This window comes from Myodes glareolus, chromosome 27 (assembly GCF_982192425.1).
Source record: "Myodes glareolus chromosome 27, mMyoGla1.1, whole genome shotgun sequence".
NCBI classification, from domain to species: domain Eukaryota; kingdom Metazoa; phylum Chordata; class Mammalia; order Rodentia; family Cricetidae; genus Myodes; species Myodes glareolus.
In genome coordinates this window covers 14,316,688-14,333,567 of record NC_142052.1, presented here as the reverse complement: position 1 = coordinate 14,333,567, position 16,880 = coordinate 14,316,688, and the positions used below count along the sequence as shown (strand labels likewise).

The window sequence follows — 16,880 nt, the reverse complement described above, 5'->3', positions numbered from 1 at the left end:
AGTAAGTAGATTTCTAATAATTCAATTAAAACTCAACAAAACCTCCCATAACCACATACAGAATGAGGTGCACTTCAGTCCTCCTGGACAGCGAGGCAGGAGAGCACATCACTGCAGAGTGTACTAATCTGTACAAGGGAGAGGGAATGCAAGTTTTTAAGGTTTTGTGCAGCTGTAAGGGTCTGCGAGGAAACACACATCACATCTATACAAGCACACACTGGATTTCAGGGACTCCCAAAGATTCTTGGTTATCAAGCCAGAATTCTAATACCTCTTCAAAGGAAGGTCTCAGAGTCATCAGCTCAGAGGAAAACCAACAAATACACATTCAACTATACCACTTTTTCTTTTCTTTTCTTTCTCCTCTCTCTCTCTCTCTCTCTCTCTCTCTCTCTCTCTCTCTCTCTCTCTCTTTCTTTCTAACTTCTCTTTTTCCTCATATAGGATGGGTTCTGCCGCAAGGAGATGGGTCTACCTTCCCCTGGGCTGCATCATGCTGTTCAATCTCACGAACGCTAACTTTGAGTTTCAAAAGGGAGTGCTTGCCAGCATCAGCGCGGGCATCACAGAAGATGTGGATCTTCAGTGCTGGAACGCATGCTCGCTGACACTCATAGACCTCAAGGAACTCAAGATAGAGCACAACGTGGATGCCTTCTGGAATTTCATGTTGTTCTTGCAAAAATCTCAGCGGCCTGGGCATTATAGTATCTTCTTAAACATAGCCCAAGACTTCTGGGACATGTATATAGACTGTTTGCTTTCAAGGTCTCACGGAATGGGCAGAAGACAGGTGGTATCTTCCAAATATAATTTTCTACAGAAAATGACAAAAGGTGATTTAAAGGTTTACCTTCGGAAGTAGCGAAGTGGCATTATTAAAAATTTGATATTTAGTACTTCTGATTATTTCAGGTTTATCTAGTTAGCAAATTTGTCTTGTTTATTTTCTTATAATAATTATAAAACTAGTTAAAAGAATAAGAAAATTATCATTTTCTAATTAAAATAAATATTTTTTACATTATCTGGAAATCATGAGAGTGCTTGATTATAAATGATCTTGGAATATAAATCTTGCTAGATCATTAAAATCATCTTATTGCCCCCCCATGAGTGGTTCATAAAAAAGTCGTATGGCTCTGTATTCATAGTGTAAGACTTAAATACCAGGCTTGTTGCAGTCTTTTGAACAAAACATTTTCAACTGGGTTGCACAGTAGAATGGACTCTTATATTAAGAAATATTAATTTCCCTCAATACTACAGAACTAGATTATAAAACATGTTTTACATTTAGGAAGGAAAACACAAAAAAATACCTCAAGCAAGATGCCAACTGAGAGCAGAATCCTGTCAGTACTTGCCAAATCAAATCTCCTGTTGTAATTAAAATTCTGATTTTCAGTTTCTTCATCTGGTGACTTTCTTTCTCTAGCTATATTATTATATAATATAATATAATATATAATATAATATATTATATAAATATATTATTTATTAATAGTTATTGGATTATTTGCATATATTTAAGTAATTTGTCAATAATGTTATTTAAAAAGCATTTTGTCAAGTTGCCTTTGTTTTGAAACTACTTCACCTGAAAATATAATTTTTAAAAACTAATCAGTGGAGTGAAGTTGTAATTAATTTTATAGTGTTGGGTACCCTAATATTGACTTTAAAACTTGCCCCAACTAATACCAGTATCTAAAAGTGATATTTAATATTGATATGTTGTTTGCTTTCTGAAATTACATTTCAATACCAATCCATCTTATATATTAAATATTTTCTATATATTAGGACTAAAACCTTTATGATACAGTTCTTTTTTAAGTGTATGGACATGTTTCCTCTGTGTGTGTGTGTGTGTGTGTGTGTGTGTGTGTGTGCACTATGCGTGTGCAGTGCCTGCAGAGGCTAGAAGAACACATTGGATCCCCTGGCATGGGGGTTACAGACAGTTGGGACTTACCATGTGGGTGCCAAGAATTGAACCCAAATCCTCTGGGAGAGCAGTCAGTGCTCTCAACCTCTGAGACATCTCTCCAGCCCTGTGGTATAATTCATACCATCACAACATTCAAAAAGGAACAACAAACAAAAATGAAGAAGCTACAATTTAGCAAAGCACACACAGCATGATGGACTTTTGCCTAGACATTATGTCAGTCACATTTCATGCTCACAGTCATTTTTATATTATTTGCAACTCACACCCAAATCCATCAGCAGTATGCAGCTTTAAAGGAATGTGCCAAACCCAAGAATGGCACACAGTGGATGAGGAAATTGCCGTGGCAAGGTATGGTTTCAGGAAACTACCAATAGACAAGTATGGTCTATAGTAATGACTTCATCCTATGCTTCACGTCAATACTTCTATAGTAATGACTTCATCTTATGCTTCAAGTCAATACTTCTATAGTAATGACTTCATCTTATGCTTCAAGTCAATACTTCTATAGTAATGACTTCATCCTGTGCTTCACGTCAATACTTCTATAGTAATGACTTCATCCTATGCTTCAAGTCAATACTTCTATAGTAATGACTTCATCTTATGCTTCACGTCAATACTTTGGAGACTTGAAAGGTGGCTCCAGTTGGTAAAGTGCTTGTGGCACAAACATAGGGCTAAGATTAGATACTCAGGCAGAGGAGCATGTCTGTTAGCCCAGTACTGGGAAAGAGACAGGAAGATCCCTGGCGCTTCCTGGACAACCAGCCTAATAGAATTGGTGAACGAGACTCAGAGAGAAGCCTGTTCTCAGGAAATGAGAGAGTAGTAGAGGAAGATACCTAATGCTACCCTCTGCCCACCCCACCGCTGCCCATCTCACCCCTGCCCACTCCCAGCCTATGTCTTTGACAAAAAGACCTGTAAACTTGGTGAGGTTTCTAAGTTCCAAAGTGAGAGGGCCTCAAAGCAGTTTGAAGATTTTCATATTTACAAGAAGAACAAAACAGATGTTTAGAAAATTTCCACACTTTTCCAGGACAAAGAACCAACAGAAATCGTCCTATAGATTTCCTGATTGGCTATTGTGGAAACATCATGAAAAACATTGTTTTCAAGTGTTTTGATGATTATGACATATCTTTCTCTGTGCAACATGATATAGGCACAAACAAACTAAATATAAGCAAACTTAAAAAAACAGCAAAAATAATACTGGATAAAAATGTAATTGTCTGATGGTTTAACTTGAATAAACCTTGAAATAAAGGGGGTATATTATCTGAGTTAGAACCAATCCCAAATTCTCATGAAGTACTACTAGGGCTTTAATAAGGGTTTTATATACATACACAAATTTAAGGAAGGTACACAAACATCAGGATAAGAACCTTCAATGTTAAAGAAGGAAAAAACCACCTGCAGTGGTACATGCCTCTAACCCCAGTATTTGCAGTTCAGTGGCAGAGGCAGGCAGACCTGTGCGGTGGAGGCCAGCCTGGTCTACAGAGCAAGGTCCAGGATAGCCAAGGCTACACAGAGAAATCTTGTCTTGAAATATAAAAGAAAAAGAATAAACAAACCTCTTTGCTTTTCAAATATGACTGGACAAGCTGCCTTAGTTAGGGTCTGTTTCTGTGAAGAGACATTATGACTAAGCCCATGGCACTCTTATAAAGGAAAACACTTAATTGGGACTGACTTACAATTTCCGAGGTTTCGTACATTATCAACAAGGCGGGGAATACGACAGACCGTCGGCAGGCGTGGTGCTGGAGAGGGTCTGAGAGTTCTAAATCTGGAGCTTCAGATTTAGTTTGAGCTTCTGAAACCTCAAAGCCCATCCCCCAGTGATGCATTTCCTCCAACAAGGCCACACCTATTCCAAAAAGGTCACAACTAATAGGGCAACTCCCTAGGAGTCTATTAGGGCCATTTTCTTTCAAACTACCACACAAGTATTATTTTATGTAACCGAGTATTACATATACTAGTTAGGTCGCAAGCAGAATGAGACTGTAGGTCCAATATATTTTTAAGTTGAGAATATTTTACCCGTTAAGGGAGGAGCCTTGGGCTCTGGAAATCAGCTGGTCTAGTGAGATGACTGAAATCCATTTTCTACAGGCAGGCTGAAAGGTGTCATGGCTTTCCTTGGAGTCAATATAATAGCTCTCATAATCTGCACACGAATAATGACAGTTTGATAGTACGGTGCCATAAAGCAAGACTGTGTAATTTGAGTCTAAAAATTGAACTGTTGTCATCAATCACCTATAGTAACTGTGAAAATTGTATTCAGTCAATAATAAACACTTCAATTTTAATAAAGTTAAAATAGATTACAAATGATCTCCTCATTCTCCTAAATTATATTCTGCTACAGTAGATTATTTAAAAATAATGTCATTGGGCTGGAGAGAGGATCAGTGGGCAAAGGTGCTCACCACCAAAGCTGGTGACCTGAGTTCCAACCCTCGGCTCCTCGTGGTGGAAGGGCAAACTGTCCTCTTGCCCCTATTTGCATGTGGCACACATGTAAGCACACAGAAATACATTTTAAAGAAATTTTAAAATAAGAACACTTCTAAAACACTGTTTTAGAACAACTCGTTGTAAGCAATTTTAATGATTTTAGAGATGTTAAAATTTCTCCCAGGAAATTCTCCTATCCTGCATTGGTTGGCCCTGGAAACCTGATGGGGAGATGTGGGAGTGACAGGCACACACACAGTGAAGTTCGGATCAGGTGGGATGGATTCCCTCTCTGCAGCCAGGAAGCTCATTTATTATGTACAGCAAAGCAAGAGGGGTCGGTGTGTCTCAGTGGGAGGTCTCTGTCCCTGAGCAGTCTCAGGCTGTAATCATCAAGAAGGAGGAAGCTGTGGCTGATGCTTTCTGTATACACTGTCAATATTTGTGTTTGCTCAGGGGAGCACTGCCATTTGCTGAGCCTGACCCAGGGAAGGGTTTGCCATTCCTGTAGGTCTGAATCTTTGTGATCCACGATGCTGTGCTAACATCAGCAACACACATTCACTCAGGACTGCAGCATCTGTTCCCCACAGTAAATGGAAAAAATCATGACCTCAGGCCTGGAGAGATGGCTCAGAAGTTAAGAGCATTGGCTGCTCTTCCAAAGGTCCTGAGTTCAATTCCCAGCAACCACATGGTGGCTCACAACCATCTATAATGAGATCTGGTGCCCTCTTCTGGCAGGCAGGCACACATGTAGGCAGCTTCTAACGTGTAGAGACACACATGCAGGCAGAACACTGTACACATAATAAAGAAATCTTTAAAAAAAATCATATCCTCATCTGTATAGAAAACCTCACTCGTGTTTGTCCTTCATTCATTTGGCAAACACTCACTGAGGTAGAGGAAACACTGGTGAGAACCTGAGTCTTTGGTGCTCAGAGTTTTCATCACAGACAGACAGAAGGTGGAAAAACAGTGACATAATAAATAGCTCAAAGGAAGTGCTGTTCTGCTTTGTTGTTTTTATTTTATTATTATTATTTTTATTTTATGGTTTTTTTGAGACAGAGTTTCTCTGTGTAGTTTTGAAGCCTGTCCTGGAATTTGCTCTGTAGACCAAGCTGGCCTCAAACTTACAGAGTCCACCTACCTCTGCCTCCCAAATGCTGGTATTAAAGGAATGTGCCACCACCGCCCGGCAAAAGCAGTTCAGTGACATCAAAACGAAGCTAAAAGAATTCCAGAAATGGTATTGAGTAACAGGGGTATGGTTCTCTTTCTTTGTGCAGAGTTATCTGATGAAACCAGCTATTTTTTATTTTTAAGGTCAGCATTTTTATCATTTTACTACTGCAGACTCAAAATCTGTTTCATGGGTTTGGGTTTATGCACAGTTCATTTAACTTAATGCATAACTGATGAATTTCCAGAGACCTTAAGGGTACAAACCAGCTAATTCTGATTCCAAAACGCAAGTTTTATTTACTTGATTAGTACACGTTTCAGTTGGAAAGCTTGGAATTTCATCTTAGCTGACTCACGGGAGAAAATACTGTCCACCCCTCAGGCAGGGAAGCCTAGACAGCAAATCCACTAAGAATCGAGAGGAGCATGAACAGGATATAAAGAGAGCAAAGCAGAAATGTTTATGGTGCTATCAGAGAGGTGGACCCACTTGCTCACTGTACAGTGGCTGGAACTGTACCAGACAAACGCGTTAGAGATCTGCTTACCGTCTGTAAGGTCTCTGCAGCAAGCACTGCTTCCTGTCAGCACAATAAACACCATGTGGTACAAAGCTGCTAGAAAATAACCTGTCTTATTCTGTCGTCTCTCTTCCTAATGAGCAGAGCAGTGGTCAGGCTAAGTCAATCTGGAGACAGGACTACGTACTGTGTGCAAAACTGGTACTCAACTGAGTCACATCAATTTTTCTGTAACTTGTTTATGTTTATACCTTGGTACTTATGCCTTACAACTGGAGGAAAGCATTAAGAACCTCGAAGTATTTATATTCCAGCTGCTTTAACATGCTGTCCTTGCTCAGGATCACATGCATAGTATCCTGTGGGCTGATTCTTCTTTTTGAGGACAGTTCATTTGAAGACCTCAAGGGAAAGGCTGCAAGAGTCAAGGCCAACATCACTAACTCATTTCCTGAGGTGTTGATCATAATAATAAACTACACATGTTCTCTCCCTTGCCGTTAGGGAACTAAGAGTCTGAGGAAGTTCACAGTCTACAGATGCTGAGAAGGTTCATTGCACTTAGCTCTAGACATAAGGACTATGGTGTGCCAGAGAGAAAGGAGACGCGATTTGGTGCTGCTTGTCTGAACATCTCATGCTGCGTTCTTCTGTTTCCTCACACACTGCTTGTCACTTCCCCAGTAGGAAAATAGCACTAGAAATAGCTTCAGACTTTTACTTACTTAATTTAAAATTTTTGTGTATGTCTGTGTATGTGAGTGTCTGGTACCTGAGGGGAGCAGAAGAGGGATATGATCCTCTGGAACTGGAGTTATAGATGGTTGTGAACCACCATGTGGGCACTGGGAATTGAACCTGCGTCCTCTGGAAGAGCAGTCAGTGCTCTTAACCACTGAACCACCTCTCCAGCTCCACTTTGAAAATTTATATATTAACAGTAAAAGCACCTGTATCTGTATTTTTATTTTTGCTGTTTAGCGTGACTGACATTTGCATTTTATAGTAGATAACATTTATTTTCTATTTTCACCAACATATTTTTGTTGCTCCTGGTGTTCATGTATCTGTCTGATGATAGCACATTGATTCCTGACTCCATCTAGAAATTTTAGATGATTTTGGACTGTTTATGGCTCCAAGAACAAGGAGTTCTCAGATCTGGCCAACTTCAAGGTGAGGAGCTCCAGAGTTGTCATGTGACCAATCAAGGGTTCCAAGATGTGGAGAGCGCTGCACAAATTGTAGAGAAAATGCATCCACTCTTCTCCATAAGAAGAATGTAAGGAGGACTGCTGGAAGCAAACCTCTCCTGAGTCAGTGTCAGCCTTTGATCCAACAGCACCCACAGTCTATGTATCTCAGGAAGGACTTTGTAGCTACAAAGTTCACAAAAATGTCCTTTAGAGTAGACTATTTGAAGTCATTGATATATAGCCCAAAGTCCTAACTGATAAACAAACTTTACAATTTCAGTTAAGGGACCAACAGTTTTTCCAAAGATAGTGGTGAGCTCTTTTCTGATATATATGCTGATGTTTTTAATAAAAATAAACTGTATTACCCTGACTTTAATTTTATAATATTTTACTAAAATATTTATTGTAAATTTTTGCCTTACAATTGTATATAAATATACATTTAGCTGAAAAATGATAAGAAGAATTTATTTCAGAAAGGGTCTGGAGCGTGTCACATAGGGGCGTTCCTTTTCGGCTCACTCAGGGTCTTCACCTTCACCCGCTGCAAAGCTCCTCCCCGAATAGGCAGCTTTTTAAGAGCAATGTCTGTGTCAGCCAGAGGTCCTCCCAGTAACCGGGCAGGAGTGCTTTCCACTGTCACCACCCGACCTGAAGGGACCTGGAAGAGGAGAAGACAAATATCTAAATGCCCACTGACAAACATTTTTGGTAAGAGAAAAGCCACATATCCTATGGTTTGCTTTGAGATAAGGACTTTGGGGACAAGAAAGCGGGCTGGAATTATTCTGTCACTCATTAGTTTTGTGGCCAGGGACAAACTGAAATCACTAAGAAAGCTGGTATGCTCACAGGTCTACTGCCAGGCAAAGGAGAACTGTGCTCATCCTTCGAGAAAGATGCGACCAATGCATTGACCAGTGCTGGCAACAACTTCTTAGGAAAACCTGGGGAGCTGTGTCTGCTCTAACCTAGCACTGCAGAGTGGGGGGAAAGAAAGGGAAAAGTATTTTGGAGAGGCCTTAATGAAGGAAAATTTGAGCAACAAAAAGCAAAATATATGAGGCAAAAGTTCCCATAGAAGCAACATTTTGGCAGCCTAAATTAATATCTATTAAGAAAGAGATGTGGGGAAAAAATAACCTTACCGTTGTGTTAAGACCTTTAATAACTGTTTGGTGAAATATTGCATTTTGTGGCCGTTCACTGTATTTGGAGGATTCTATAGCCTTTTCCTGGAGCCTTTTTGCTTTCTGAAGATTTTTAAATTAGAAAGAAAACGGTATTAATTGCTAGTAAAACATGGTAGATGGTGCTTATAAAGAAGGTACACTTACTCTCCTATTCCCTCCCCATGCTCCTGCTTACAGAAATGGGATCCTTCAATAAGAAAGTTCACACTATGGAACAGGGCACTCTGTCCTCAAGACTGGCTAGTTGTTGTGTATACTGTAGTGCTTTAAAAATCCTACCTTTGCTGGGCGGTGGTGGCGCATGCCTTTAATCCCAGTACTTGGGAGGCAGAGGCAGGTGGATCTCTGAGTTCAAAGCCAGCCTGGTCTACAAGAGCTAGTTCCAGGACAGGCTCCAAAGCAAGAGAAACTTTGTCTCAAAAAAATAAAAACAAAACAAAACAAAAAAACAAAAACAGTAAAATAAAAATAAAATAAAAAATCCTACCTTTAATGTTTTAGCATTTGATGTTCTAGCCAGGAAGTTCTGCCATGATTTGTTAGCCAGTTCTCTTTGCTTATGTGTGGCCTGTATCTGGAAAAGACGAGAAAATCAGGAATTTCAATTTCTATGAAACATACCAGAAGGCCTGGAAGTCCCCATTTTAAAGGAAGTGCCTCCATTTTGCTAAATTTAAAAATTTGAGGCTGACTAAAAAAGTAACTATAAAATATAACTTAATTTTAAAAACAGAGTTGTTGGGAGATACAAGTCTTTAATTTGAGCTTGTATTGATTAAATGAAATTAAAATGAAAAAGGTAACTCACTCTCCACGCAATGTAAAGCAGACTGCTGAGACACGTGAACATTAAACATTCCCAGCAAGACTGAATGCTTTACACAGTTCCTGCTTGTGAAGACATTACAGTCTAGAGAAACCTGAACACGGGATTTAAAAAGAAAGTCATCGGTGAAAACAGAGAGGTTCTGCTGTCACTGATCCTAAGTTCAGACAAAATTAAGCTGTAAACTATTTTCATCGTGACTGTAAATATGTTGGCAGTTTTGTGAGACTGCTGGAGTGGTGTGATGCTGCGGTCCAGAGGGGAACTGCTAATCTTGATCTCTGTGTGTCTTAACACATTTGTGTCACCACCAAATGCATGATCAGAGGATGTGTGTATGTGCATCATAGACACAAGCATAATACCATGATAAATACAATATTCTTAGGGCTACTTAGGAACTGTTTAAAAGTGGGGACAGAGGTATGACAATAAAAATCCAGTCAAGACGACAAAGGTTCTGTAATTCAAAAGAACTAGTGGCCAAGAGGCAGCATAAGGTCCATCTTTTCTTCCCAGTTCTGAGCAGATCAACCGGCTTACAGTGATACTCATGTCATAAAAACTTTGCCCAGAGAATGGACACAGGTCCTAAGCTATAGAATCAAACACTCATTTGTCTAGGGATGACATTGTTTAAAAGCCTCTTAGATGGTCAAAGAAACTATGTTGCAGTTTCTCAGCTGTGCAAAGCTTTAGGGAAAGGCTGCTATTTTCCGGGTTCATTCTCTGTTTAGCTAAACCAGGCCAGTTTACACAGGCATGTACAGACTCAGTGCTCACAAGTGTTTCGGAACTGAGGTGAGGATGGAGCTGATGGATGGCTAAGTCTGTAGATGGCCAAACAGTAAAGGGCTGTGACAGAGTGAGGTGTGAAAGACAGGTTTACCTTCCTATGAAGTTATGAGCTCCATTATAGATAAACCGTCAGAATATATTAAAAGTATATATTTAAATTTTAAATTTTATGTACATTGGTATTTTGCCTGCATTCATGGCTGTCTGAGGGTGCTGGATCCTTTGGAACTGCAGTTACAGACAGTTGTTAGCTGCCACATGAGTACTGGGAGTTGAACCCAGGTCTTATGGAAGAGCAGTCGATGCTCTTAACCACTGAGTTATCTCTCTAGCCACCCAGTCCCCAGCAAAGCATATATTTAAGAAGGTTTCAACTTTTAGAACCATGTTGGACATGGCTAAGAAAGTGTGTCAAGATCTCTTTACTCTGTAAAATATATGAGTATGGAAATCAAATTACAGGGCTGGGGAGATAACTCAGCCAGCAAATTGCTTGTGTTCAAGCATACAGATCTGAGTTCGCATCTCCAGAATCCACATAAAAAGCCTGGCATGGTGGCCTATGCCTGTAATTCTACTGATCAGAGAAAGAGACAGAAAGCTCTCTGGGGCTTTCTGGCTGTCAGTCAAGTGGAGTGGGTGAGCTCCAGGCTCAGAGAGAAACCCTGTGGAGAATGGGTAAGAAAGATACTGAATGTCGCCCACCTCTGGCTTCCACATTTATGTATAATGTGGAAATAAGCATACACTGCAAATACACACAGAGAAAAGAAAACAGGAAATTAAATTATAATGCAAAACCAACACTGATAACAGTGATTAGATTTTTAAACTCTTAACTCCATAGTTTCCTTTAAAATTGCACAAAGACATTGAAAATAACTATTACAGAAAGGAAAACAATCCAATGCTCAAATATTAACAGATAAGATAAATCCATTTGATGGACAACCTCATCTACTTTGTGCACTGAAATGAACAGCCTGGGCCCCAGAGGCTCAGGGGCACAAGGGCGCCCTCAGCTTACCTTTGCGTATACTCTCTGCTCATTCTGCACGTCTTGGCGTGCCTGGCTCTCAATCATCTCACTCTGCAGGGAGGCGACCATCTTTCCAATATTTTCTGTTGCTGCTGTAATAGACTCCAAAGACAATTTATCTGAAGCAACTAGTTTTAATTTTTCCAATTTTATTTCTTCACATACTTCATTCCATATTTCTCCAATCTGTCACGGCAAAGTTTAACGTGAGAAATTTAAATTAACAAAAGTAAGGGAAACAATTTTACATAATTCCTTAGGTAGTGGTCATCTTATTAATGTTTAAGCTTTTCCTAACTTAGTTCTCGGGCATAAGTTAGATGTGCTGAGAATGGTATGGACACCAGCTCCATCTGAGAATTCTGGTTTACAGTTACTTCCTCTCACAGCTGCAGAAACTGCTTAGCCTTCTAAAGTATTGATAATATTGCTCCTTACAGTCATACCGAAGGCTAGGCCATGCTGAATCTGGGGGGACAGACGAGGGCACTCTGGGAGGGTGGGATGTGGGACTCCTAGAAGAGGGAGCCTGGTCTTCACCTACTAGTAAAGACATGTACTTGAATCTCGAGCTTTTACTCCAGTTTCACTATGCTAAATCTCCGTGTCACATTCTGAAAGTAAGGTACTAGAGCAGAGTATATTGAAAACTAGAGAAAGAGTTATATCATCTAAAACAGGAATACAACTGGATTTCGTTTTCATTTGAAGAAAGACTTCTTCATTCTCAACATCCAAATACATAATATTAACAGAAATAAAATGTTTTCCTCAGATTTTCCTGAGACTTCAGATACATTTATTTACTCAGTTAACTTAGCAGAGAACTAAGTAACCTAGTCACTTTTAAGTGAGATTTGATTAATGACACAAAGAAATTATAAATACTTCGGTAAGTAGTAACACCTTAATAACCAATAATTTGCTTAACTTCGGCTTGACTGCTTTCCAAGGAGTAATGTTTCTGTTTTTACAATCCCGTTAGTCTTCAGAATGACTCTGTACTTTTCACCTTCTCTTCTAAGCTAAGGGTTGGGCTGATGGAGAATTTCATCCATGCATATAATGTATCTAACAAGTCTACCTCTATTCTACTCCTCAATTATTCCCCCCAATATTCCCTTTCGAGTGCGAGAGTTCTCTTTGAGAACAAACAGTCAAACCATGGACATGGACTCCACCTAGTGCTGTCAGTGTGAGTGTGGGCATGGGGCCATCTACGGGGGCACGAGGAGCTGCTCTAGAGACCTGCCCCCGGCAAACAGACCCTCCCAGCCAAGCAGCTGTCAGGAGTCTAGAGATCCTCCGCTAGCGGTGAGATTTTCCTACTACCTCTCCGCGCCACGCGGGGACTTTGGTTTTCTCTTGTACAAGTTTTGTGCATGCAGTCACAACCACTGGTCAGTTTACATGTACAACTACTCTGTTGTATGTCTGGGAGGCTCTGTCGGCTCCATAAAAAAACATCTTCTCATGGAAGAAATCCAAAGAATGGTTTGTTTTGGGTTTTATATCATAATCATATGAAAAACAGAAAAAAATACGAGAGTGTGTAAACAATTGTTATGTACACATATTTCATTTCCAAATTTATTTTTATAAAATAGATTTTAAGTTACTAAAATGGTACTTACTTTAAAATCAAGGTATCTATGTATTATACAGAGGGTGACAAAATCTTCAGCAGATAGGCCAGGTAAGTTTTCAAAATCTATCAAAGTTTGTTCAGAGAGAATTATTTTAATAGGAGCAAATGATTTCGAGATTCATAGTTCTACTCTAAAAACAAATGCAGACAGACACTCCCACTACAAATGCTTTGGCAGGTTATCCTCACATGGTCATTAGCAAGAACTCATTCTTCTGGACCGTGGGCAGAGAGCATTCACTATCAGAAGCTAAAGAGCAAATGAGAACTTTGTCCTTAATAGATAGCAAAGACCTTAAAAACTGAGATGATTTAGAATGCTAATGTTTAAGCCTAAACATCTGAATTAACTGCTCATGGTCCTGCTACACACTGAAATTGCTGGAAAGCAAAAAAGAACTGCTCTTTGAACACATTATTCTCTCATATATTCATCCCAGGCACGGCTCTGACTTGGACACTGAGGTCCCGAGGCAGCACGCAGTTACTGCCCAGAGGGGCTTAGCTCACGTGTGTCAGTGGACTCTGCGGCAAAAGAAAGCACAGCGAACTCTTCCCACAGAAGCTCTTGGGAATCACAGGGGTTTCTTACCCAATTTTCCCAGCACAGCATAGATCTTTGCTCTGATGTTCTCAGCGACATCCATAACTGCGATAGATGGGCAGTTAGCAGGGAGGGGCATGATCTTCTGCTCTTCCTGGAAACTAGTAAACAGAGGCTTCTTTGTATCTAACCATCGGGCACCATGGAACATGGAGAGAAGAGATAAAAACTATAGTGATTATTTGATATTTTCTCTATATAAAACAGATCGAAATAGAAATATATATTTAAAATTTAAAACAAAAATATAGTGCTTTGATTTTTCTTTTTTCCAAGTTCTAGGAATCCACCCCAGGTCTGGCAAGTAAGCACTCTATAGCTGAGCTCACTGCTACACTGCCAGGCCAAGGATACCATGAAAGCATAATCAGTGTATTTTCCCACTCTGCCACAAAACTTATGGCTTTCACTTTTCTTATTTATGTAATATAAAAAATTACAGTTACTCTGAGCATAATGGCATATGCTTTTAATCCCAGAACCAGGGAGGCAGAATCAGGTGAATCTCTGTGAGTTTGAGGCCAACCTGGTCTACATAGAGAGTCTCAGGACAGCAGCGGCTACATAAGGTGATCCTGTCTCAAAAGGAAAAAAAGAACTCACAGCTATAGTTTTAATTTTTAAAAAGGTTTATTTATGTGTGTATGCCTGGGTATGTATGCCTCATGTATGGGAGTGCCAACGGACGCCAGAAGAGGGTGCTGACTTTCAGAAACTGGAGGTACAGGCAGTTGTGAGTCATGTGACCTGGCTGCTGGGATTCAAACTCAGGTCCTCTGGATGAGAGCAAGTGCTCTTAACTGCTGAGCCCTCTCTCCAGCCTACAGCCGTATCTTCTCTAAAGATAAAAATTTAATGTAAAAAAACTTGTCAATTTAAAATTATAGATGAGATGATGTCATCAATAGTGGTACAACATTTTTGATTGGTGTCTATAAATTATGTCATAAAGAGAAAAGCTGACTGATGTTTTACTTCAAAACATAGATAGCAAAAGGGAGACAGAGATCATTTGAAGTAGCTGAATTTTTAATAACAGATATTACTAAGAGTTTAGCTAAAAAGACAATTTGAGTGTGAAAGGCTCAGAAGACATAGCCTGGTATTATAGACTCTATAAGTAGATTACACTCTGATTCCATCAACCTCAATAGTCTATGGCAGTTAAAACTGATGAACATCTGACATATTTTTACTAGATATCAATTTCTTTTGTGTAAGAAGAAAATTATAGAAATTATAATAGAAATTTACAAAAGACTGTAAATATTGTTGTCAAACACTTTGTTTATACATAAAATTTTATTGGTAAATGTAATATCATTGAACCTAGTTTTATAAAAGCAAGAAATCCAAATACTTATGTAGGGAGCATCATTAATTTCTAAGTTAAAGAATATAGTCAGGCTGGGTGCTAGTGGTGCACACCTTTAATCCCAGCCCTCAGGAGGCAGAGGCAGGCTGATCTTTGTCAGTTCGAGGCCAGCCTGGCCTACAAGAGATAGTTTCAGGACAGGCTTCAAAGCTACAGAGAAACCCTGTCTCAAAAACCCAATATATATATATATATATATATATATATATATATATACATATATATATATACATATATATATATATACACACACACATACATATACATATATATAATATGTATTCAAATAATAGTGAAATGTCATGTTTTAAAATATTCTATAAAAACGAACCCACTACTTTTCTTCTAATTATTCACAATTTGCTGTTTTCTTGAGGAGAGCAAGTGGCTAGAGGGCGATCCACATTGCTGTTCTTCAGGCACCATCCACTTTGCTGTTGGCTTGTTTGTATCTGAGACAGGGTCTGTTTGACCTAGCATACGAGGTTTTGTGGGCCTTACAACGAACCTGCCTCCCCAGAGCTAAGATTAGGCCTGGGTTGTTTTGTGGTTCTGAGGTAGAACTTCAGTCCTTCAAGCCCTTCACTGACAGAACTATCCCCTTGGACCCCAATTATTCACAATTTCTGATAGAAAGTCTTCAGTAACTTATTGGGAAAACCCCGTAAAATGGCGTAAGTATCCTCATATTCCTATATTCTTTAAAACTCTAGGATACACCTCTAATTGTTTCTACCAAAAATTATGGACACACTTACCAACAATCATGCCATTTTTATCCCGTTTTACTCCCAGTTCCTTTTCCTCCTTCCTCCACAGTTTAATCAAGAGACTAGCAGCAGTGAGGTCCTTCTTCCCTCGCCAAGCATTGACGTGAGCAGATGTTTTGGGATTGTCACAAAATTCAACCATTATTCCAAGAATCAGATTACAGAATTTTTTTTGGTTCAACTTCGCAAGGAAATAGAAAATGACAAAAAAATATGGCAATAAATACAAAGAATGACTGTCTTACTGAAAGGGATACTTGGATTATTAGCACTGTTTGGCAGTGACAATGTCATTCATGACCATTCTCAAATATTAAAACTTAAAATAATAAAGAGATTTAAAATAATTCTTAAGTAGTCATAAACACACTTTATAACCAGCAAGGAGGAACTCAGACATTCCCTGACCCCCTTGACTCCCTGGTCACTCTGCAGGGGCCGCTCCACCCTGCTAAGCTCTCTCGCCTCCTATTCCATCCCAGCTTTCACCCAGGAACCCCTTCCTTTATTCCTCCCTTCCTCCTTGGGGCCATAATATCCCCCAGCTCAGCCTGCTTGGACTCCAGGACTGGGTGGTAAATGCAACCCTGGCAGGAGGGAATTCCTGTGCTTCAATAGCCTGCCTGCAGAAAGGTAGGCCTTCTGTCAGTGAGGTCCCTGTCCAACAAGGGAACCTGACCTGGTACCAGAAGATCCATTAGAGAGCATTTGAAGGAAGAGATGGGCAGACGCCAAGGCAAGAATTCTTCCAACAATGTGAAAAACAACATGAAAACACCAGATCCCAGAGACCCTACAACAGAAGGACTTGAACACCCTAAACCAGAAGAAGTGGAAAAAAGTGCCATTATGAAAGCAATAGAGTCCCTTAAACAGGATATGAATAATTCCCTTAAAGAAAGGGATGAGAAGTATAACAAAAAGTTTGAAGAAATGAATAAAAAATGGATGAGAAGTATAACAAAAAGTTTGAAGAAATGAGTAAAGAAATGGACGAGAAGTATAACAAAAAGTTTGAAGAAATGAGTAAATCCGTAAATGATACCCTGGGAAACCAAGAAAAAAACAATCAAATAGGTAATGGAAACAGTTCAAGAATTGAAAACTGAAATGGAGGCAATGGAGAAAACACAAACCGAGGGCCGGCTGGATATGGAAAATCTAGGAAAAAGAACAGAGACTACAGAATGAAGCATAACCAATAGAATACAAGAGATAGAAGAACGAATCTCAGATTCTGAAGATGCCATAGAGAAAATAAACGCTCTGACCAAA

The 16,880-nt window shown here is 39.5% G+C and overlaps 2 protein-coding genes across 5 annotated transcripts in view; one reads left to right on the top strand and one right to left on the bottom strand.

The window, feature by feature from the left end:
• The first annotated feature begins 448 nt into the window (after positions 1-448).
• Fam237b (family with sequence similarity 237 member B) lies at positions 449-1,459 on the top strand. The gene has a single exon (XM_085684057.2). It carries the CDS (start codon positions 449-451, stop codon positions 866-868), a length of 420 nt encoding a protein of 139 aa, XP_085540183.2. The 3' UTR covers positions 869-1,459.
• A 6,264-nt stretch (positions 1,460-7,723) lies between these two features.
• Cfap69 (cilia and flagella associated protein 69) overlaps positions 7,724-16,880 on the bottom strand; it is a 72,616-nt gene continuing 63,459 nt past the window's right edge. For all 4 annotated transcript variants that reach the window (XM_048433631.3, XM_048433632.3, XM_085684215.2 and 1 more), the window contains 7 exons: positions 15,594-15,786; positions 13,449-13,586; positions 12,843-12,919; positions 11,197-11,394; positions 9,033-9,119; positions 8,501-8,605; positions 7,724-8,013 (listed from right to left, as the gene is read on the bottom strand). In XM_048433631.3, coding sequence (XP_048289588.3) covers positions 7,846-8,013; positions 8,501-8,605; positions 9,033-9,119; positions 11,197-11,394; positions 12,843-12,919; positions 13,449-13,586; positions 15,594-15,786 — 966 coding nt within the window. In that variant the 3' untranslated portion in view covers positions 7,724-7,845. The remainder of the gene's footprint in view (positions 8,014-8,500; positions 8,606-9,032; positions 9,120-11,196; positions 11,395-12,842; positions 12,920-13,448; positions 13,587-15,593; positions 15,787-16,880) is intronic.

What these genes read in the sequence shown, in the direction of transcription:
- Fam237b (XM_085684057.2), top strand. Translation starts at nt 449, where the DNA reads ATGGGTTCTGCCGCAAGGAGATGGGTCTACCTTCCCCTGGGCTGCATC.